Raw genomic sequence first — 24,672 nt, 5'->3', positions numbered from 1 at the left:
CGTCACGAAATGGAGGTTTAGCAGACCCGCTGGCAAACAGTAGCTTGCATAGATATGCCAGCATAGGTGTGTGTAGGTGTGCAGGTGTGCAGGTGTGCGTGTGTAAGCGATGTACCCCATCTACTTGTACAGATAAGCCAAATAGTCTTAGTCATGATCTATGCAGGAATCCACTTTGAACCACATTTCCGGCCAGCCCTGCCTCAGCCTAGACACTGTAAACACTCTTCGATGGGGTATTTCAATGTTGGCATTCAAGTTGCAACAGTTCGCTGGGCAAAAAGTGGAATTCCATATCGAATTACTGCAGGGTACTTCACATTCAATACGCCCCATTATTATTGTCTTTCCTGTTGGTTATTTGCCCTCAAATTTTTGGGCAAATAGCGCAAATTTGTCAAGAGGAAATGCGCAGCCTTCTTTCGTTGATGTTTATCAAAAAAGAAACAAGAATTAAAATTCTAGTCTCAGATTAGGTGCGGCAGTTAAACAAATGTGTGAAATATCATCATTGGCTCAACTTAATGACCATCGGAAGCCCCAACAGAGATAATACAGTTAGTTATACCTTTATTAGTTTATTATTATTATTTGCACGAGCTGTGATTCACATTCGGCCAACTTACCCAGAATTTGGCATTTAGACTTAAGCGTAGTTACTATTTGAACTACTGGGAAATTCTTGTCGATAACAAACCTGGCAAGGTCGTCTTCACACATAGCCCATTAAACTAAGCTAAGCAGGCATATGTTTATAGCTACTTGTATTACTGTTACCTTGTACCGTTTTTGGCGTTCTTAATCTCTGTAAACATTTGATCAACTCTTTTAATCTGACTAGACTCCTAAATATAAATTATCCACACCTATTGATGGCTGGTTAAGTTGCCTGCGACTGATGGGAGTTTTCTGAGAAGCGATTGGAATTAGCTAAGCTAAGGCAAATTAATTAATAGATGTTCTTAATCTTATTTTTGTTTAACAACAATAATTTCATATATTTCCATTACGTCAACGAGGCGGAAAAACAAGCAAAAACAAAAAAATAAAATAAATTAAAAACTAAAAATATCTGTGGGTAAAAAATAAATAAATAGGTTTAGTAAGACTCGTCGAAAGAAATATGTAGCTCACAGCCGCAAACAGCTTTGGGCCGCCTCAGATTTTAGCTGCAATATCATAAATTGGTCGCAAACTTATCTGGGACAAACAAAGATAATCATTGGCTATTTACACAGCGTCAAGCAGATTCGCTAGAGATAAGGGCAGATGGCATAAGTTGTTTATTTTTGCTTCGAATAAAAGCGACGCAGTTGCCCATGCCGGGAATAGTAACGATTTTTAATTCGAACCAAATACATAACGCACCTCGACGATGACGAACAGAATATTCAAGATTTTGATGTTATTTGTGGTAATTGTTGCATAGATTGTACTAACGCGCCACCAGAATACCCAAAACCCGATATTCCCGTTCCCCACATCGTCATGCCAGAACCTCAAATCAAAATTTGAAAATAATTAAATATTTTTTGTTTCTGTTACTGATGAGTTGTATTTTATTAACCATTTTGTGTGGCAACTTTACGGGCTTTTGGATACGCGTGACTAAAACCAAACAAACTAACAAAAGCTGCCGGGATTCTTGCTACTTTGGATATCGTTTATAGCACTCGGCGGCGACTCGAAAGTATCCTATGCAAGTGAAACTAAACCAGTGTAATTGTTACGGTCCCGAGACTCCGACTTGTGACAAACAGTGCACCAGTGCGACCGATCGCCCAGTCATACTAAATTATTTCCTCTCTTTCTCTCTCTCTCTCTCTCTCTCTCTTTCTCTTCTTTTTTCTCTCCTTCTCCACGTCTTACCCTTATCTTCAATAGTTAGCCGCACTGTTCGATGGCCAGCATCAGGCCGTACAGACCAGTGCGCAAATCATTAGCATCAATTGCAGCGGACAACCGGCCATCTGCGTGGGACCGGCATCCTATCAGCTCTGCGAGAAGAATGTGGCCACAGGCAGTGTCATTCAGTGTCCACTGAACACGCGCTGCATTAATGAAGGCGTGGAGATTTGTGTGGCCGTTAAAGTGGATCCTAAAGCGCCCGCTGCGGCGGTTGCCAAGATGACAACAGTCACCGATCACCCGATCATTGGCGGTAAAGCATCTGCGGCTATCATAGAGTCCACGACCAGCTCCGGCGGCATTGTGGTTGCCAATAGTACTGAGGGCCTAGTGATTCTTACGACAACTGCGTCTGTGCCCCTCAGTACAACCCAGCTGCCCGTTGAGTCAACACCGGCTCTTGTTGAGACGACAAATGCGCCGGTGGAGGCAACCACTAGTGCTCCTTTGCAAACAACTGCTCAGCCAATTGTCGAAACAACGATTGCACCTGTAAATCCCGAAACAACTTTGCCCAATATACCACTGGATACTACAACTGAAGCCATATGGAATCCAACTACAGGCGGTGTCCCAGTGCGCCCAACAAAACCAACACGCCCAAGCTCAACGTCTTCTCCTGTCGAGCCAACTCTACCTTCCGATCCTAGTACCCCACTAGATCCAAATGGTCCCATTGGGACAACTGAGCCAATCGGCCCAGAAGGAACTTCATTACCTCCGGTCAACCCAACAGATCCAGCTAATCCCACCGCACCAGTGGACCCAGAGATTACTACTATATCTCCGGCTGATCCAAATGCACCTGTTGACCCCAACACAACGGAAAGCCCACAGGCAACAACAATTTCACCCCTTGATCCAACCGCACCAGTTGATCCCAATGCTCCTGTTGACCCCAATGCACCAGTTGACCCCAATGGTCCAGTCGACCCCAACGCACCTATTGATCCTAATGCCCCAGTGGATCCCAATGCCCCAGTGGACCCCAACGCACCAGTGGACCCCAATGCCCCAGTGGATCCAAATGAACCTGCAAGCACAACTGTATCTCCAGTAGACCCGAACGCACCAGTGGACCCCAATGCTCCAGTCGACCCCAACGCACCAGTCGATCCAAATGCTCCTGTTGACCCCAATGCACCAGTTGACCCGAACGCACCAGTGGATCCCAATGCCCCAGTGGATCCAAATGAACCTGCAAGCCCAGAGGGCACAACTGTATCTCCGGTAGACCCCAACGCACCAGTGGATCCTAATGCCCCAGTGGACCCCAACCCACCAGTGGATCCCAATGCTCCAGTCGATCCAAATGCTCCTGTTGACCCCAATGCACCAGTTGACCCGAACGCACCAGTGGATCCCAATGCCCCAGTGGATCCAAATGAACCTGCAAGCCCAGAGGGCACAACTGTATCTCCGGTAGACCCCAACGCACCAGTGGACCCTAATGCCCCAGTGGATCCCAATGCCCCAGTGGATCCCAATGCCCCAGTGGACCCCAATGCTCCAGTCGACCCGAACGCACCAGTTGATCCTAATGCTCCAGTGGATCCCAATGCCCCAGTGGATCCCAATGCCCCAGTGGATCCCAATGCCCCAGTGGATCCCAATGCCCCAGTGGATCCCAACGCACCAGTTGACCCCAACGCACCAGTGGACCCCAATGCTCCTGTTGATCCTAATGCTCCTGTTGACCCCAACGCACCAGTTGATCCTAATGCCCCAGTGGATCCCAATGCCCCAGTGGATCCCAATGCCCCAGTGGACCCCAATGCTCCAGTCGACCCAAACGCACCAGTTGATCCTAATGCCCCAGTGGATCCCAATGCCCCAGTGGATCCCAACGCACCAGTGGATCCTAATGCACCAGTTGACCCCAACGCACCAGTGGACCCCAATGCTCCAGTCGATCCTAATGCTCCTGTTGATCCTAATGCTCCTGTTGACCCCAACGCACCAGTTGATCCTAATGCCCCAGTGGATCCCAATGCCCCAGTGGATCCAAATGAACCTGCAAGCCCAGAGGGCACAACTGTATCTCCGGTAGACCCCAACGCACCAGTGGACCCCAATGCACCAGTGGATCCCAATGCACCAGTTGACCCCAATGCACCAGTTGACCCCAATGCACCAGTGGATCCTAATGCACCAGTTGATCCCAACGCACCTGTCGACCCCAACGCACCAGTGAACCCCAACGCGCCAGTCGATCCTAATGCACCTGTAGATCCCAACGCGCCAGTGGATCCTAATGCACCAGTCGATCCTAATGCACCTGTGGACCCCAACGCACCAGTGGATCCTAATGCACCAGTTGATCCCAACGCACCTGTGGACCCCAACGCACCAGTGGATCCTAATGCACCAGTCGATCCTAACGCACCTGTGGACCCCAACGCACCAGTGGATCCTAATGCACCAGTCGATCCTAATGCACCTGTAGATCCCAACGCGCCAGTGGATCCTAATGCACCAGTCGATCCTAATGCACCTGTGGACCCCAACGCACCAGTGGATCCTAATGCACCAGTTGATCCCAACGCACCTGTGGACCCCAACGCACCAGTGGATCCTAATGCACCAGTCGATCCTAACGCACCTGTGGACCCCAACGCACCAGTGGATCCTAATGCACCAGTCGATCCTAATGCACCTGTGGACCCCAACGCACCAGTGGATCCTAATGCACCAGTTGATCCCAACGCACCTGTGGACCCCAACGCACCAGTGGACCCCAACGCGCCAGTCGATCCTAATGCACCTGTAGATCCCAACGCGCCAGTGGATCCTAATGCACCAGTCGATCCTAATGCACCTGTGGACCCCAACGCACCAGTGGATCCCAACGCGCCAGTCGATCCTAATGCACCTGTGGACCCCAACGCACCAGTGGATCCTAATGCACCAGTTGATCCCAACGCACCTGTAGATCCTAACGCGCCTGTGGACCCTAACGCACCAGTGGATCCTAACGCACCAGTTGATCCCAACGCACCAGTTGATCCCAACGCACCTGTCGACCCCAACGCACCAGTCGATCCTAATGCACCAGTGGATCCTAACGCACCAGTTGATCCCAACGCACCAGTTGATCCTAATGCACCTGTGGACCCCAACGCACCAGTGGATCCTAATGCACCAGTTGATCCCAACGCACCAGTTGATCCTAACGCACCAGTGGATCCTAACGCACCAGTCGATCCTAACGCACCAGTTGATCCCAACGCACCAGTGGATCCCAATGCGCCAGTCGATCCTAATGCACCAGTGGATCCCAATGCGCCAGTCGACCCCACCGCACCAGTGGATCCTAACGCACCAGTCGACCCCAATGCTCCAGTCGACCCCAACGCACCAGTCGATCCTAACGCACCTGTCGACCCCAACGCACCAGTGGATCCTAACGCACCAGTCGACCCCAACGCACCAGTGGATCCTAACGCACCAGTTGATCCCAACGCACCAGTCGATCCTAACGCACCTGTCGATCCCAATGCACCGGTTGATCCCAACGCACCAGTTGACCCCAACGCACCTGTAGATCCTAACGCGCCTGTGGACCCCAGCGCACCAGTGGATCCTAACGCACCAGTCGACCCCAATGCTCCAGTCGACCCCAACGCACCAGTCGATCCTAACGCACCTGTCGACCCCAACGCACCAGTGGATCCTAACGCACCAGTCGACCCCAACGCACCAGTGGATCCTAACGCACCAGTTGATCCCAACGCACCAGTCGATCCTAACGCACCTGTCGATCCCAATGCACCGGTTGATCCCAACGCACCAGTTGACCCCAACGCACCTGTAGATCCTAACGCGCCTGTGGACCCCAGCGCACCAGTTGATCCCAACGCACCAGTCGATCCTAACGCACCTGTCGATCCCAATGCACCGGTTGATCCCAACGCACCAGTTGATCCCAACGCACCTGTAGATCCTAACGCGCCTGTGGACCCCAACGCACCAGTGGATCCTAACGCACCAGTTGATCCCAACGCACCTGTAGATCCTAACGCGCCTGTGGACCCCAACGCACCAGTCGATCCCAACGCTCCAGTGGACCCCAACGCACCAGTTGAGCCCAACACACCTGTCGACCCCAACGCACCAGTGGATCCTAACGCACCAGTGGATCCTAACGCACCAGTTGATCCCAACGCACCTGTCGACCCCAACGCACCAGTGGATCCTAACGCACCAGTCGATCCTAATGCACCAGTGGATCCCAATGCGCCAGTCGATCCCAACGCACCAGTGGATCCTAACGCACCAGTCGACCCCAACGCACCTGTCGACCCCAACGCACCAGTAGATCCCAACGCACCAGTCGATCCTAATGCACCAGTGGATCCCAATGCGCCAGTCGATCCCAATGCACCTGTGGACCCCACCGCACCAGTGGATCCCAACGCACCAGTCGACCCCAATGCTCCAGTCGACCCCAACGCACCAGTGGATCCTAACGCACCAGTTGATCCCAACGCACCAGTCGATCCTAACGCACCAGTCAACCCCAATGCACCAGTGGATCCCAACGCACCAGTTGATCCTAACGCACCAGTTGACCCCAACGCACCACTTGATCCCAACGCACCTGTAGATCCTAACGCGCCTGTGGACCCCAACGCACCGGTGGATCCTAACGCACCAGTCGATCCTAACGCACCAGTTGATCCCAATGCACCAGTCAACCCCAATGCACCAGTTGATCCCAACGCACCAGTTGATCCTAACGCACCAGTTGACCCCAACGCACCAGTGGATCCTAACGCACCAGTCGATCCTAATGCACCAGTGGACCCCAGCGCACCAGTCGATCCTAACGCACCAGTCAACCCCAATGCACCAGTCGATCCTAACGCACCAGTTGATCCCAACGCACCTGTCGACCCCAACGCACCAGTGGATCCTAATGCACCAGTGAACCCCAACGCACCAGTCGATCCTAATGCACCAGTGGACCCCAGCGCACCAGTCGATCCTAACGCACCAGTCAACCCCAATGCACCAGTGGATCCCAATGCGCCAGTCGATCCCAATGCACCTGTGGACCCCACCGCACCAGTGGATCCCAACGCACCAGTCGACCCCAATGCTCCAGTCGACCCCAACGCACCAGTGGATCCTAACGCACCAGTTGATCCCAACGCACCAGTCGATCCTAACGCACCAGTCAACCCCAATGCACCAGTTGATCCCAACGCACCAGTCGATCCTAATGCACCAGTTGACCCCAACGCACCAGTGGATCCTAACGCACCAGTTGATCCCAACGCACCAGTCGATCCTAACGCACCAGTCAACCCCAATGCACCAGTTGATCCCAACGCACCAGTCGATCCTAACGCACCAGTCAACCCCAATGCACCAGTTGATCCCAATGCACCAGTCAACCCCAATGCACCAGTTGATCCCAACGCACCAGTCGATCCTAATGCACCAGTGGACCCCAGCGTACCAGTCGATCCTAACGCACCAGTCAACCCCAATGCACCAGTTGATCCCAATGCACCAGTCAACCCCAATGCACCAGTTGATCCCAACGCACCAGTCGATCCTAATGCACCAGTGGACCCCAGCGTACCAGTCGATCCTAACGCACCAGTCAACCCCAATGCACCAGTGGATCCTAACGCACCAGTCGATCCTAATGCACCAGTGGATCCCAATGCGCCAGTCGATCCCAACGCACCAGTGGATCCTAACGCACCAGTCGACCCCAACGCACCTGTCGACCCCAACGCACCAGTAGATCCCAACGCGCCAGTCGATCCCAACGCACCAGTGGATCCTAACGCACCAGTCGACCCCAACGCACCTGTCGACCCCAACGCACCAGTAGATCCCAACGCACCAGTCGATCCTAACGCACCAGTCAACCCCAATGCACCAGTTGATCCCAGTGCACCAGTCAACCCCAATGCACCAGTTGATCCCAACGCACCAGTCGATCCTAATGCACCAGTGGACCCCAGCGTACCAGTCGATCCTAACGCACCAGTCAACCCCAATGCACCAGTTGATCCCAATGCACCAGTCAACCCCAATGCACCAGTTGATCCCAATGCACCTGTCGACCCCAACGCACCACTTGATCCCAACGCACCTGTAGATCCTAACGCGCCTGTGGACCCCAACGCACCAGTGGATCCTAACGCACCAGTCAACCCCAACGCACCAGTGGATCCTAACGCACCAGTCAATCCCAATGCACCAGTTGATCCCAATGCACCAGTCAACCCCAATGCACCAGTTGATCCCAACGCACCAGTCGATCCTAATGCACCAGTGGACCCCAGCGTACCAGTCGATCCTAACGCACCAGTCAACCCCAATGCACCAGTTGATCCCAATGCACCAGTAGACCCAAGTGCTCCAGTTGATCCTAACTTACCCGTGAATCCTAACCCTCCTGTTGATCCTAACTCCCCACTAGACCCTAACAATCCCAATTCTCCCATCAATCCTTCCGTGCCCTCTGTCCCTTCAGTTCCCGTGTATCCAGGTAGGCCCGGTTCATGGCCAAACCCATGGCGTCCGAGTCATCCCATTCGCCCGACTTATCCACTCCCAACCTTTAGACCACTTCCACAACATCCCTTCTGGCCACAGCGACCGACGCAACCGGGCAACGGCAATGGCAGCAACAGTGGAAATGCCCCGGCGGGAAATCCCTTCTGGCCTAATTGGCGTGATTGGGTCAATGGCTGGCGTCCATCTAAGAAACCGGCTCCTACAACAGCACCAACATCAGCACCTACTGAGGACCCCAAAAAGTCGGAGACGAATGAATCAGTAGAGCAACCGTCTAATGGACCAGTCTCGAATGAGAATGCCTCGGTTGAAGAGAGCAACAAGAATCCCAAGGATAAGAACAAGCCAAAGTCTGAAAAGGATCAATCCAAAGAGCAGGACAAAAAGAAGTCGGATTCCGATGAAAACAGTTCAGACGAGAAGAAGAAGGAGAAGGAAAATAAACGGAAAGAAGAAAAGGAGAATAAGAAGAAGGAGAGCAGCAAGTCAAAAGACTCAAATGAGGAAAAAGACAACGATAAGAAAAAATCAAGCAGCTCATCGGAGGACAAGAGTGACAAAAAGGATGATAAAAAGCAAAAGGACTCGAAGGAGGAGAAAGATAGCGAACAGAAGAAATCCAACGAAGATGAGGACAACGACGATCTGAGTTCCAAGGATAAAAGGCAATTCGTAAAGAACGTCATCAAAAAGCTAAGAAACGAAGACGAATGCGATGAAGACGATGTCTACCCAGATGTGCGCGATTGTCGTAAATATTACCGCTGCGAGATTAAAAAGTCCGGCAAACATCGGTTTGTCCATCTGCGCTGCGACAACAAGGAGCGTTTCGACTACCGCAGCCTCAAGTGCGTCTCCAAGGACGATGCCGTCTGCCTGCACAAGTAGAGAGCCAACTGCGCAGCAACTGCGGCCAAACGAAGTGAACGGAAACCGAAACAGAAACGAAAACTGTAGCATTCAATATATTTAATCTCACAATAAATTCAATGATATTAGCAACGATATATATTTATATACACGCAACATATATGTACTTACAATTTTTTTTTTTGCTTATTTATTGTAACAATTAGTTTGCCAAATAAAACTTAATTTATCTATGCATTAATTAATAAAGTCCGGTGTAAATTGCTCCTCGAAAATAATCTCTGGTTGACTTTTGTGGATGTCCGACACTAAATTGAATTGCACTGAAGTGTGTTAGCATTGAGTATATAGTGTAGCTATTGCGAAGTTTAAGTCTGATGATCAAATAGCCTCGTCTATCTGTTGGATTGCAGCTGGCTGTGCCGCAAATACACTTTGTTGCCTGGGCTCTTATAATCTAAAAGGATCAATTTTTGTTATTAGAAAGAGTCTATGAAGTTGTCACGGTTAAGATTGAACCTGGCTGGGCACTTAGTTTCCTAAAGGCTCCTTTAGTCTAGAAGGATCAATTTGTGTTATTAGAAAGAGTCTATGAAGTTGTCACGGTTAAGATTGAACCTGGCTGTGCCTCAAAGGCACTTAGTTTCCTAAAGGCTCTTATAGTCTAGAAGGATCAATTTGCGTTATTAGAAAGAGTCTATGAAGTTGTCCCGCTTAAGAGAACAGGAACAATGCAAAGCACTTAAATTGATTAGCAAGTAACATGAGCTCTGCCAGGCTCATGCGATTGCTGTCACTCTTTTGTTCCTCTAACTATTTGTAACTTTCTGCATCTCTTCTTTCATTAGAGCTGGTCGCAGCTGCAATCATTAAATACCAATCTCTCTAATTAGCCATGCCGCAAAAAACGAAGTTTCGATAAGTTAATGAGTAGCGAAATATTCGCTCAAGTTTTAGTTTTTGCATTTTTTGTTTCTGTTGTTTTGCGCTCGAGCATCTTTAAAGCGTTTCACTTACACTTGCAAAGTTTTTCCTATGTAAATATTTAGTGTAGCATAGAAATTTGAAGTGAAACGTAAACACAAGCAGAGAGCGTTAAGGGAAAGTGCATTGGATGACAGCGCAAAGGCAAAGGCAACGGCCCAGACCTGCCTGCAGGACATATAGTCAAGTGGAGTGCTGGGGTCGGGGGTTGGCTATGCTGTTGGGTGGGCGTTGGGAGTGTCACCGAAGCAGAGCAATACACTTAAGTTGATTCGCTGTCATCCATTGCAGCTCATTTATCATTAGATGAAGTCATACACACACACACACATAGAGTGAGAGGTAGAGAGAGAGAGTAGTAGAGTGTAAAAACAGGGCGCTAGGTGCAGGCTTCAAAACCAGGACCAGGAACAGCACCAGGACCTGGACCCAAACCCAGACCCAGACCCAAACCAGACAGCGAGCAGGCTCGGCGACAGTTTCAACGTCGCCTAAGTAGTGTTCGCTGAGACGCGGGCGTGGCTGTGGGCGAGTCAAGAGTAAGCATAACACTTTGCAGCGTTCAATGCTGCTGCTATCCGGGGGACTCGGGCCCCGACCCAGGGCCCATCAAGTCACGGATCTCGGCATGACCAGGAGGCAGACTAGAATGTGATGCCAGCCAGGCAGTCAGCCAGCCAGCCAGCCAGCCAGTCAGTCAACCAGCCAGCTCCACGACGAAGTAATTCAATTTTTATCGTGGGTAATTTTGTAACGAGAAACGAAAGAAGCGAACGGCAAATGGCGTTGACCAGGAACCGAAGCGGCGGCTCTCGGAGCTGGGGCACTGGTGGTAGTAGTAGTTGCTATAAGTGCTATATAAAACAAGTAGAGCTTTAAGTCAGGCATTGTAATTGTGGGCGTGTCACGCACACGCACACACACACACACACAAACACACACACACACACGCACAGTCGCTATGCGAGCATACGTTGAAAATTCAATTTGCCTGATGACTTGCTGTGGTTTAAATGCCGCCCCGCAAAAAGGGCGACAGCGCACATTAAACTGTGGCCAATGGTTAAAGGCGATACAAAACGCATGTGGCATGTGGCATGTGGCACTATGTGCCATGGGATAAAGCATCGCATATCCAGCGCCACAATAGCTGCCCCATGTCCATATTATATACTTATGCAAACGATAAAAAGGAAAAAAAAAATTGAAACTCGAACGAACGCAAAAAAAATTATATATAAAAAAAAACCGTAAACTTTGTTAACTTCATTTGGCAACCAGCAGCAGTGGGTGGTGCGTTGGGTGGTGCGCTGTTTGCTGCTGATGCGCTGATCCAGGACATAGCTCTATGTGCGAGCCACTCGTTGTTGTCCCTACTTGGAGCTGGTCGTTGATTGGATTTCAGGCGCTTGAAAAATCAATTTTTATTTAATTAATGTGCCTCGTTGCATGCCACACACACACACACACCCACATAGAGAGAAAGAACTATATATTCAGCTGAAAAATATTCCTGGCTTTTATACCATATAACCATATATATATATATATATATATAGAGTGATAGGAAAAGCCAGAGAGTTGAGGCTGTTGTAAACAATTTGCTTGGCCTGCAATTAGTTTCTATTGTGGCGTCTGGCTCTATTTCCATGCCAGTGTTCACAAATTCTTTCAGTTACCGTTAACAATTTGGCTTTAAGCCTCCAGCATCAGTGGAGCCCAAGTAAGCCAGGCAGCTATTCGAAACTTACTCGACTCCAACTTCAAGTGCTAAGTTATTACTCAAATTTGTAGAAATGTCTATGCAGATATAAGCAGGGAAGTTTGCCAATATATTTATATATATACAAGACGTTTTACAACACTTGTCAGAGCCTTCACTTCAAAGGCATGAAAATCATGCCGGATATTTAGCTGAAAATCTAAAAACGTTTTGGTTTTTTTGCTTTTATTTTTTGTACAGCTCTGACAGCGCAGATCAAGCAACAATATGGCTTAAAGCAACTGGCTAAACTAATAGCCAATCGCGTAGGCTGACGCTGACGCTGACGCTGAGGCTGCGGCTGCGGCTAACGTTGAGTTAAAGGGTAAGCGACCCGCTGCTTAACTCATGCAAAGCTCAACATCAATCAGTCGACGTGGGTGCCTTTTCTTGTTGTTGTTGCTGGCACTTGCAGTGCACACAATGACGCCGTAGGGAGTTGCCGCAGCATGGGCGTGGCGGACGACACCTGCAAAGACCGCAGCAGGAGAAAAAAATCTTGTACTTGTATATTTAATATTCACATTTCAATTGTTTTTGTTTTGCTTTTGCCCAGACCAGACCAGACCAGACCAGACCAGTTCAGCGCTCCGCCCCACTGCGCTCGCCCCATCGGCAGATCTCGCTGTGTATCCCATTTGTTCTCTGCTGGGGAGTGCCTCAATCCTCGCCTTCTGCTGCTGCCCCTTTTAGCTTGTTTGCTTTGACTTTTGAGCTCTCCTTTTGGCAATGGATTTTTTTTTTATTTTTTAGTTCTTTTTTTTTTGGCGCTGCGCTCGCCTTTTATTTATAAAAATTTCATAAAGTTTTGTGTTATTAAAAATGGAATATATTCTCGCGCGAATACGCAATGGAATATTAATAGAAATAACTTCAACTTGTATGCAAATAAGTGGAAAGTATTCATACATTATATAGGGCCATGCAAAACCCAAATAAAAATGAAAGTTGGCTAACATTTAATATAGAATCCTTGTATACAGTGTGAAAGGACTAAGTTCTCTTTGTTATGGTATTAAATGAGCTGAGTTGGCAGCGGAGAGATAAATATGTAAGAAACAATTATAAGAGCTGAAGATGAAGAGTCAGATAGGGTCCGACAAATTGGCAGAAAAACATGAATGAAAATTGGTAAAAAAACAAAGCTTTATCTCTTGAATATACTTTCATATACTACATACTTTGATAGGAATAACTTATTGAGAAACGGAAATGATATATTTAATATATAATAGTGGGATAACTAATCTCCCAAGATGTTCTTTTGCATGAGACTTAATAACATTTGAACAAAGAGCAACACTTAATAGTAATCATAGAAAAACCCTTAATTTTGTGAAGATATTTTGAGGAAACGGCAAAGATTTTATATGTACAAACAAATTATGGATAACTTTGTGAGAAACAGCTTCGAGCTGTACGAATTTCCTATTTGTAACTGATGTAAAAAAGTGATGAACCCATTCCAAGTGTCAGGCTAATGCCTGCAAAGCTAATGGAACATGGCTAACTACATCTAGGCTGACTCTCCAGTTCATGCTATATTTATAGAGAATAATTTCTGGATGTGTCTGGGCTGACAGCTAAGAACTATTTAAAGCTGTCAGAGTATTATTATCGATATAGAGCTGGCGTTTGCTAACACTGGGCGCATTGCCATGGAATTTTTGCCCATTTGACAGATGCTCGAAATGAAGTTAGTAAATACAAAGCTAACTATGTCCAAGAAGATTAGCCAGCCACAGATTGCATCTCCGGTTGATAAAATAGAGCTGGAGAGTCAGTTTCTCATACGGTTTCCAGAGGTTAAGCTAAATAGAATTGGGAATACTTCAGCAGTCCGTTGCGATAAGCTTAATCTTCTATATTTGATATCTGATTTCAGGATCTGGCAAAAATTGTGCACGAGTCCATAGAAGCAGGCAATATAAATGAGAAATTGGCCATTCAGCTGGACACCGATTTGCGATACGGTGAGGTGCGCCTGAACAATCAGCTGCTGCACGCCAAACTTGTTGATCTACCCACCATTATAGAGAGCTACAAAACAGCTGACAATACGAATTTGTATAAAACAGCTGATATCTGTCAGCTGCTCGTTTGCAATCGCGAGCGGCCAAGGGAATCGGAGAAGGACCGTCTCAAGCAGGCAAGAGGCAGCTGCCATACAGTCGAATCCAATTCGGATACAGAGCTCGAAAGGACGCCCCATAAGAAGAGTGGAAAGCGACCCAGCAAACAGATCGGAAAACCGCCGGAAAAGCCATCGCCCAAGAAGCCCGGAAGACAACCCAAGAAACAGCAGGCGCCCGGTAAGCGGGCCGTCAGGAAACAAAGCGAAACGCAGGTTGATCTTAAGGATGCACCACTTGAAGAGGACAAGGAAAATAGAATATCGCCAATTTTAGAGAGCAATCGAGATTTCCTAAAAGTGGACGAAAAATACCTGTGGCCCCATGGCCTGACGCCGCCCTGTCGCAATCTGCGTCGACGTCGCCTGAACAACGCACTGAAAGATAAGAATGTCGAGCCTCCCGAACCGGATATCCTACGTGAGGTCAAATATCTGCTGCGCATGGACAACGAGGCAGTACGTGTGGACTACGAAGTGATCAATGAATCGGGCATGATACCTGGACTGAATCTATCCGATACGAGCAGCGGGGATGAGCTGACAGACGAAGCAATGCAATAATATCAGTTCGTATAGTGTATCAAATGTTAGAGTTTAAAATAAAAGTGTAATTTAATTAATGTTCGATAATACTTGAAGTTATCGATAACAAGCGATAGGAGTAAATGAGACAGCGGAGGAAGGGACATACCTGACCATAGAACTCGATGGCAAGGAAATTGAGATCATATGAAATTATGTATATTATAGAGTATCAAAAGTTATCGATAACAAGTGAGGGAATACGAAACAAATGCGAATTGAACTTGAAGGGGAGCAAGCGCTTGACTAATATTGGGGTTAAATAATATATAAGTTATCGATAAATATTGATCAATTGCACCTATTGAGAATATGTTAAAATTATCGAGTTATCGATATGTCTATAGCAGAATCAAAGAGAAATGTTGAGCTATTATATTTATTAAACAAGTGTTGGCTCCTGATTTAAATTATCGATAACAAATTAAAGTGTCAAAAATTATGCATAAATGTTATCGATAACATGCCAAGTGCAGCATAGGCAATCACTATATGTACCTTACTCGAGAATACATAAGGTGATGGATAAGGATGCATACAATGGTTAGCCGCAGCTTTCAAGTGAAAAATCTATTATCGATACCATGCCAATCGATAGACATGCAGTACATGTGAGTTAGTTGCAATGCAACTGTTGTAAAATGCCATATCAGTTATCGATGCCATATCAAGCAAGTCAAGTACCAATAATGTTATCGGTGCTGGATGAAGAAAAGTTATCGATGTCAAGCACAGGTAAAACGAAACTGGCAGGAATTGGCAATTAAGTAACACAGACTACGAGAGACACTTACATAACGAAAGCAAATTCCTTTATAAAATTTATCGTGGTTCGAAGGCATCTGCTGAGTACATCAGCAATGCGAATCACTGCATTTTAATGGGTGTCGAACGGGTCAACACGCAACACCACACACACACACCCAAACACACTCACACATACACGTACGTATGACAGGAGGCTGCCATGCGTGGAGGCGACTGTTTTCTCAGCGCGAACGTGCCAAAGAAAATAGCCTCAACAGCAGCAAAAGCAGGCGCACAAGCATAATAAATCACGGTGAGTTGGGCGCGGGGGTAGGGCAAGTGTCAGCAGAAAGTTGACCCAGTAAGTGAACCCGATAAGATGATGGGACGCGGCACGGTCAAATGTGCGCCTCAAGTCAAGCCGAATTGTTTACTGCGTAGTTTTCACGAGAGAGAGAGAGGGAGAGGTCGAGGGTAGTAAGTGTGAGCAAGTGCACCTTGAGCACGGTAATTGCTTTGGACGGCCGCTGAAAGCCCAAACAAATTATAAACGACGACAGGCCGACAGAGCAGCAAGGCACAGGCCCAGCTCAAAGGCTTACAAAAAAAAGACGACGAAGAAGAAAAAAACTTTGTGTGTGTGTGTGAAAGAGGTGAAAAGTTGATGGGCCATGCTTTGGCCCACTTCAACTGGCTCATTACCCCAACCAACGGCTGTCTTATCTGTTCGGTGTTGATCCATCAACGGGATTGTTGCTGCTGTTGCCGCTGCCGCTGCCTTCTCTAACTGGTAACTGGCAACTGGCAACTGGCAACTGGCGTCTGGGGCAAGGAAACATTTTCTGATTGCGTGTGCATTTTTAATGTCGCCTGGCCTTTTGGCCTTTTCAGAGGCAATGTGTACGCACTTCATTCATCAATGCGACTGCCGCGACTCCCAAAACGCCAAGACAAATGATGATGCCTGCCAAAGCAGCAGCAGCAGCAGCAGCAGCAGCCAGGTAGACTACACCCACGCTTTCTCCTTCACTCTCTCTTTCACTGGTTCGCTCTCTGTCTCTGTTTTTGCCCGTGCAAGGCTTGCTCGCTGGCAAGGGCTACATTACTTTGATTTTTATAAATTTTATATGGTGCACGCCTTTCTTTGAGTTCTCCTGGCGAACCCCTGACGAGCTACAGTCGCTCCACTCGGGGGCGTTGGCGCTCACTAATGAAATATGAATAATTAATACTGTGTGCTTCTTTTTGTTTCACTTCATTTGGGAGCTCATTATTTTCGGCGCTGCCCAACAGAAATTTCATATCTCGACGCCAGCTTCTAACTCGTGGGGCAGGGAGAGAGTGGGAGAGGTAGAAGTACCTACCTAAAGTGGCATATTAATAAGTCAAGCAGCTCACTTAACTGTTGTATTTACATTTCAAAACATATTGCCTGCCCTGGGCGTCAATCGGTAAGCTTTGCTTAAGATCAATCAACTTCACAGCAATCACTGTTAATGGCAATCAAATTGACTTTTAATATGCTGCAAAGAGAAGGGGGAGAGTCTATAGATTCTTCTAGCTGTCGAATATCGGGTGCTTCTATAACTTTAACAGCTGCAATTCACACCTGCCAAATCCTTGTGTCTCTAAGCAAAAAGTTCACTTTAAAATGTAATGAAAATAATTGATTTGGAATGCCTGATACTGCTGCTGCTGCTGCAGCAATTAAAGCTGCATATCTAAAGCTAAGGGATAAAAACAATAGACAAATCAAAGCATAAGCTTGCTCTGCTGCACGTTCACATGTGCCGAATCACAAATGCGGCATGCAAATTGCAACAAAATGCCAAAGAGACAGAGCGAGGCAGAGGGACAGTGGGAGAGGGAGGTTGGAGCGTTAATTTGCTAGCCGATAAGACGCAGTGCAGCAGCAAATGAGCAATAAGAAATGTGAAACGAAAGCCACAAGAAACGCAGGAGTGTGTGTGTGTGTGTGTGTGTGTGTGTGGAAAACTGTAGTCCTTGCAGCTGTAGCTACGTTTTTGCAAGCCAACTCTAATGCCTCGTTATTTGTGTCGCACAATTTAGCAAGTAATTATGCACAGGACATAAAAACTTCTCTCTACACACACAGACAAACACATATATATATATATATATATATATATATATTTATATATATAGATATATATTTATATATTTGCGTAACTGCTGCGCTGTCTTCTTATACAATTTGAATTACAAACCCAGTTAGAAAATCAGAATCGTGGACATCAACACTCGACAGGCCAGCAGCCTGTCTGTGCGTGAGCGTGGCAAATGCATTTTGCTCTTTGAATTTTAATTGCGTTGACCCCCGCCTCGTGCTCAGCACTTGACAGCTTTAAATCCCCCATTTCTCGGCGCTTCTCTCCTTTCACTTGGTTTTTTTTTGCTTTTCCTTTTATTTTTTTTTATGCTCCCCCATTTCCCTTGGCTAAACAAAATTATTGCCATAGAAGAGGCAACACCTAGGGCTGAGGCTCGGGCGCAAGGGTTGCGGTCGCCCTACTCATTCTCGAGCGCTTTTAGTGTCGGCCACATCGACTAATTTCTCACTTTTGTCACTTGGGCGCAACTGGATTTACCCTTTTCAAGGACATTTTGTATTCAAATAATGTTTGACGTCGCTTTTTTTGCCGCTGTTTCTCTGCTGCGGCCCTTCCAATTGGCAGCTACGTGTGCGTCCAGACTTAATTCTGTATTTTTATTTATTTTTTCTCTATATATAAATTTTTTTTTAACCAGTTGATGAAATTCTTTGGCATTTGGCACTCGCACGTAATTAGCTGTTAATTTGGGCGCGTTTTACTTTCCACTTGACGCAATTTGCTAAAACGATTCCATATAAAAATATCTAAAGCTGGAGTGAAAACAAATTGAAGTCACTCGAAATGAATCCAGTGGAGTGACGACTGCGTAATACCCGCTCAACTTGCTATTGTAGCTCAAAGCGGGCTGGAGCAAGGGAAGATATATATAGCTCTGAAGATATATATATATATATCTGAAGACATATATATCTCTCTGAGCGGACATATGGACGGACGCCGGATGGATGAATGGACGGACGGACGGACGGACGAATGGCGGGAAAGACGAACAGACGAACGAATGAATGAAAGACGGACGGACGGTCGGACGGACATGTCTAGAGCGTTTCATGCTATCAATAATATATACTCTATTTTCAGTGGATTCGGGGAACATAAAGAGACATTTTCATTGTGCAGAAAGTCCTCGGAATGGACAAATAATACTGATTCTGATTTTCTGGCTTCAGATTTGAATTTTAAACAAATTATTGCTCTATAATATTTAAATATTAGTTATTTTTATATTGGATCTACTCAGTTTAGCTGGCTTCAATGTGAGCTAAATAGTTACGCAAGCATTTGCTCTATTTGCGCCTAGGTTTAGTATCCTATGCGAGATTTCAAGTTTAGCTGAAGCTCTGTGAAGTGGCGCAAAGCTGGGAGCTGTGGGTTGTGGGCTGTGGGGCACGCTGCCATCCCCTTGGATGACACTAAATTATTTGACCCAGCCGAGCCAACCGCAAGCAAAGGTATGGCAACCGTAAACTTTGCAGCTAATTATAAATGAAATCGGATATCAAAGACGACTGGAACACGCCTTTGTACAGCAGACACCCACACAGCAAGAGAGGGAGAAGGAGAGCGAGAGAGAGAGGGAGAAGGAGAGGGAAAGAGATAATGACAATTCATTTGAAGCCGCGGGCGAAACTGAATTCCTGGCTGGAAGCAAAGTGAGCGACGCTGCGGCTATAAGCAAACAGACAAACAATGGACGACGCTTGTTGTCCTGCCCAGCTTTCTGCAGCAGGGGTTGCGCGTGGTCGCGCGGGCGGGTGAGATGTGGGCTGTGGGCGTGGCTGTTACAGGCGAATGCGAATGCTAAGCAAGAACAAAGTGGAAAATTCATAAAATGTCATTGTCGCTTTATTAAAACGCGCCAAAACGCAGGACACACACACACACATGACTAATAGGTGTTCATGTGTGTGTGTGTGGGGGGGGGGGGGGAGGCGTGGTTGTTCTTGTGTTGTCTGCCTTTCGCCATCGACAGCTGTTGGCGTCATTTACAAAAGCGTTTTGGCCGTTTTATGGGATTTTGCAACAGTTTCATTTTCATTCTGGCCCTGCCTGCTTGTGCTTGCCTGCATGTGTGTGTGTGTGTGTGTTTTTGTGTGTGTGGCTGTGTGTGAACGGTATGGCAAGGCGACCAAATAGACAGACACGGTGGCACGGGTGGCTGCATAATGCCGCCATTAGAAGTTGGAAGTTGGAAGCCGTCGAAGCACTTGCTAACGCCAAAAGATGATGAGCAGCGGTGTATACCATATGTATATATATAAATATATATACACCCACACACATATATATATATATATATATATATATGTTAATGCGCGTGTGTGTGTGTCATGTTGCGACTACGATAATAGCTTCAACGTTTGCTGATTCGCTCTCGCTGTCTACGTCTACGTTCTCATCGTTCTCATCGTTCTCATCCCATCATCATTATCATTATCATCAACATCAACATCATCATTATCATCGACATCGTCATCAGCAATCTGTAGGTAACCCCCATCCACCCACTTCAGCTCGTCAGCGTCATATTTGAACTTTTAATATTGACGCCATTTAACACGTTCTGTTTGAAATTTTATAAATGACTCTGTCTGTCGTTTCTCTCTGTGTATATCTATATCTATGTGTGTGTGTGTGTGTGTGTGTCGCCACTGAAACCTATTCGCTGTTTCCATTGACGTTGATTTTGCGGTTGGGCCTTGTGAAGAACTACTGAATAATTGAATGCATTATGAATGCATTCCAAATCACATTACTCAGCTGCTTGTTAGCTAATGGAACTAGTTTGTGAACTGACTCAAAAGTGATTCAGATTTGTTAATTGAAATACGTGCTTTAAGTTTCTATTCGACATAAACATGTATTTCATTATCAATGTTTGTGAACTGGTTCAAAAGTGCTTCACAAGTTATCATAGTATGGGAACATGAGCAGATCAAGCTAACATATGAACTGGTTCAAATGTCATACAAAAGTTTTAATATTTTAACTATGAACTAGTTCGTAAATGTTTACTGTAATATGAAGAGAATTCTTTTGTTTATTTTTCAATCGTGAACTAGTTCAAAAGTGGTTCAGATGACTGTGAATTGAACTAATATACTTATTTTTGGTCGTGAGCTGGTTCAAAAGTGGTTCGTTTCGCTTTTACTGTGTCTATATTATAAGAACTCTTTCACTTATGTTGCTCATGAACTGGTTTCTAAGTGGTTCAAAGGATGCAACTAAGAATCAAAGTATATAGAAACCCTTTCAGGTGCACTCAGCCGCTTTTAGCTATACTTTTCCCAGAACTATATATTCCTGTATTGAGTGTATCTCAAGTGAGTTCGCATTGAGGCTAGCTGCAAGCCGAGTCACTGTTATCAGCTGGCAGCTTGAGAGATGTGAGCTTGTTAAGCGGAAGCTCGATTGAATTGCGGCAAATGCAAAATGTAATCCTGCCTATGGCAATTGATTGTCATAAGGCGCTTGTGGCTTTCGCTGTGGATTGTTTGTGAATTAGCTGGAGATCGAATCACTTAGAGGGCGCACAGTTCAATCACAGACCAAACGGATGCGACGATGCGCTATCGAATGTCAGAGTGTCTCGCTGTGTGTGTGTGTGTGTGTGTGTGCCTGTCATATAAATCGATATGAGTGTCTGTTGCACAGACTGCCATATCACATGCACTCGTACATACATACATACATACTCAGACAGGCGCCTCGGCAACAATGTTCGATCATTACACAGCAGACGTTGCATGTCTCGCCGATTTGGGGGCAAGCGGATGAAGAAGTGTCTCTATGCGTCTCTGTGTGTGTGCGTGTGTGTGTGTGGGGAGCCTGTGCCGAAGGACCAAACAGGCAGCGCGTCATCTTGTCAAATATTTCGCGCTAAATTAACACGACAGCGCGCCCAAATGGAGTAAGAAGATGTCAGCCAGGCAGACACTCCATGGCAGCCAACCAGGCATCCAACCAGGCAGGCAGCTCTGTGCCTCAAAGGAACGAAAAAAGTCAAGTGCTGCACACACATAACTCAAACAGCGACACGTGTGTGTGTGTGTGTGTGTGCGAGTGTAAGTGCATAATTTGTTGGCTTTGTGCTGGGCCGTGCCGGCTGCCATAGAGCTTCAGCAGCAACAGACAGACGTTGCAACAGCTGGCGCTGCTGCCAGAGCAAAAGTTAAGCCCCCATAGAGAAAGAGGGAGCTAGAGCGAGACAGAGAAAGAGAGAGGGACCGAAATAGAGAGGGCAACACGGCATATTATTAAAAATGATAGCAGCAATTTAGGCGCTGGCGTAATTAAAATTAGCCAAGCTAATGATGCATCATCATCGTTATGAGTAGAAGAGAGTGTGAGAGAGAGAGAGAGAAAAACAAGAAAAAGAGAGAGGAGAAAACTGAGAGAGATAGGAATGAAAAAAAATGAGAAAGATCAAGAGTAAGAGTGAGAGTGATAGAAAGAGAGAGAGAGAGGGTAGAGAGAGAGGGAGAGAGAGAGAGATAGAGAGAGAGAGAGAGAAGAGGAGAGCGAGAGAGGGAGAGGCTCTATCAGGTCCGGAGCGTAGTGAGAGATCTTGGAGATCCGGAGGGGAGGGAAACCCCCCAAGAGAGAGGAGAAAGCGAGCCTCGGAGAGAGGAAGGAAAGGGATGAGACAGATTAAGAATAGGAGTGAGAGTGATAGAAAGAGAGAGAGAGAGAGAGGGAGAGAGAGGAAAGGGTTGAAAGAGTCAGAGCCAGAGATAATGAGTGAGTGAGAGAACAAGAGATAGAGAAAAAGTAAGACCTAAAGTGAGATAGAGAGAGAGAGAGAGAGAGAGAGAGAGAAAGCGAGTGAGTAAACAAAGAAGAGAATGTGTGAAAGAGAGAAAATAAGAGGGAGAGCTAGAGGCAAAAAGAGAAGGAAGAGGAGAGAAATAGAGAAGGAACGACTGAGGGAATCAAATGAAAGTAGATGGAAATCGCGCTCTCTCTCTTCCCTCTCTCTCTCTCTCTCTCTCTATCTATATATATATATATATATTATGGATCACGTGTGCTTTCTTCAAAGGAGAGCAAATGAGAAAGTAAAACGAATCCATTGACAAGTTCTGAGAATCGAATTGAAATGCCTCTATTTGGGAAATAGTATTATGACGTCAATCGCGATCAGTCGTTCGACCTGTAAAGACGTGAATTCGAACAGCCTTCGCTTAAGCTCTACTGCTGCAGAGTTCTAAAAATAGAACTTTGCGGTGCATTCTTCAACGCAACAGCAACAAAAACCGCACACGCAGCGTTTTCTTATCGCTTGCTTCCGCGTAACTCAATTGCTTTAATTGCAATTTACGAAATTTCGTCGCTTGGCGCGAGTGCGCCTGCACTCAAAAGCACAATCCGCGATGACATCTAATGTCAATAACCTCGCTACAGCTGTAAAGGTAAATGCAGAAATGCAAGCCCAGCTTAACGTTGTGATGGCAAATAGGCAAGCCTCCATCATGCCAATAAACTCAAAAATAGATATCGCCTCCGTGCAAGGCATCACTAACAACAAAAACACGAAACGTAAACAGCCAAATTCACCAAAAACCATCAAGAAAAGGCTCATCTTCGACGAACCAAGCACCAGCAATGCAGCATTAATATCAGAAAATCGATTTTCACTGCTCGTAGAAGAAGATGAAGACTACAGCGAATCACCTGTAGCTCCAGAAGCCCCAGTATTGACCGACCAGCAAACTACTCCGAAACCTCGTCCGCCCCCCATATGGTGTCCAAACATCAAGTCTGTGGCCCTACTTCAACAGATAATAGATAAAGTAATTGATGCTAAATCATACGTAATTAAGCCAAAGAAGAATAACATAGGTGTATTAACCCAATGCAGTGAGGACTATCGCAGAGTTATAGACCACTTTACTAAGCTGGAATTGGAGTTCCACTGCTACCAGCTTAAGGAGGACAAACCATATAGAGTCGTGTTCAAAGGGCTTCACTCCAGCACTGATACAACACTAATTAAAAAGGAATTGGAAACCAAAGGCCACACAATTACAAATGTGCACAACCCACTGAGCCGTATGGACAAAACACCGCTAAATATATTTTTTGTTGACGTGGCTCAGGCCCCCAACAACAAAGAAATTTTGGACATTCGAGTTGTCTGCAGGCAACGCTGCACAGTGGAACTGCCAAGAAGATACAACGACCTGACACAATGCCATCGCTGTCAAGAATTTGGACACACACAACGCTACTGCCACAAAGCTCCCAGATGTGTGCGTTGCGCCGGGAAACACGCATCCAAAGACTGCACCCGCGAAAAGGACCAGGCACCAACTTGTGTGCACTGTGAGTTACAGCACCCAGCCAACTATAAGGGCTGCCAAGTATACAAGCGGTTGCGCAAATTGCAATCCCCAGCACAAAAAAGGAGTCCCACACAAACACCGTCTACGGGTCCGAGTACTGCTTCCGAAATTACAAGGCCCCGGAGCATTACCCAAGCCACGAGCTTTGCAACGCCTATTAGTGGTGTTTCTTACGCACAGGCCGCTAGAGGTGGACCGTCAAATAAGAATACCACAAGTGACACTTTGTTCACTGAAATGCTTCAGCAACAACAACGTCAGTTTGACGCAATTAATGCCGAGCTCAAAGCGATGCGAGAAGTACAATCCCAACAAGCAACCATGCTAAACAGTTTAATGGCCATCATAACCAAGCTTGCCTACAAATAATGGCTTTACGTGTGGGTATCTGGAACGCCAATGGCCTGAGAAACAAGACTCAGGAACTGGCTGCGTTTCTCTCACAAGAAAACATAGATATAATGTTAATAACAGAAACTCATGAGTGCCCCACTACACAAATTTTCGGATACGAACACTATCAGGCTCATGGTGAAGGAGCAAACTGCTTTGGTGGATCCTCAATCCTCATACGAGCAACAATACCGCATACACCTTTACTGCCAATTTGCAACGCAACAATGCAGGTCTCAGCCATCACCCTGCCTACGTCTATTGGAGCGATCG

The 24,672-nt window shown here is 46.7% G+C and overlaps 2 protein-coding genes across 2 annotated transcripts; both read left to right on the top strand.

Moving 5' to 3' along the window:
* The first annotated feature begins 1,341 nt into the window (after positions 1–1,341).
* LOC111598853 (collagen alpha-5(IV) chain) lies at positions 1,342–9,449 on the top strand. Its single transcript, XM_030223475.1, has 4 exons — positions 1,342–1,414; positions 1,885–3,447; positions 3,502–5,752; positions 6,365–9,449. Exons 1-4 carry the CDS (start codon positions 1,376–1,378, stop codon positions 9,334–9,336), a joined length of 6,825 nt encoding a protein of 2,274 aa, XP_030079335.1. The 5' UTR covers positions 1,342–1,375; the 3' UTR covers positions 9,337–9,449.
* A 4,333-nt stretch (positions 9,450–13,782) lies between these two features.
* Positions 13,783–14,759, top strand: LOC111598852 (transcription initiation factor TFIID subunit 7-like). Its single transcript, XM_023314287.2, has 2 exons — positions 13,783–13,869; positions 13,950–14,759. Exons 1-2 carry the CDS (start codon positions 13,783–13,785, stop codon positions 14,757–14,759), a joined length of 897 nt encoding a protein of 298 aa, XP_023170055.1.
* The last annotated feature ends 9,913 nt before the right edge of the window (positions 14,760–24,672 follow it).

This window comes from Drosophila hydei, unplaced genomic scaffold, assembly GCF_003285905.1.
Source record: "Drosophila hydei strain 15085-1641.00,03,60 unplaced genomic scaffold, DhydRS2 tig00000215-arrow-arrow-pilon, whole genome shotgun sequence".
Lineage (NCBI taxonomy): Eukaryota > Metazoa > Arthropoda > Insecta > Diptera > Drosophilidae > Drosophila > Drosophila hydei.
The sequence above is the reverse complement of the archived record's forward strand: the minus strand, read 5'-3'. Positions and strand labels throughout refer to the sequence as shown.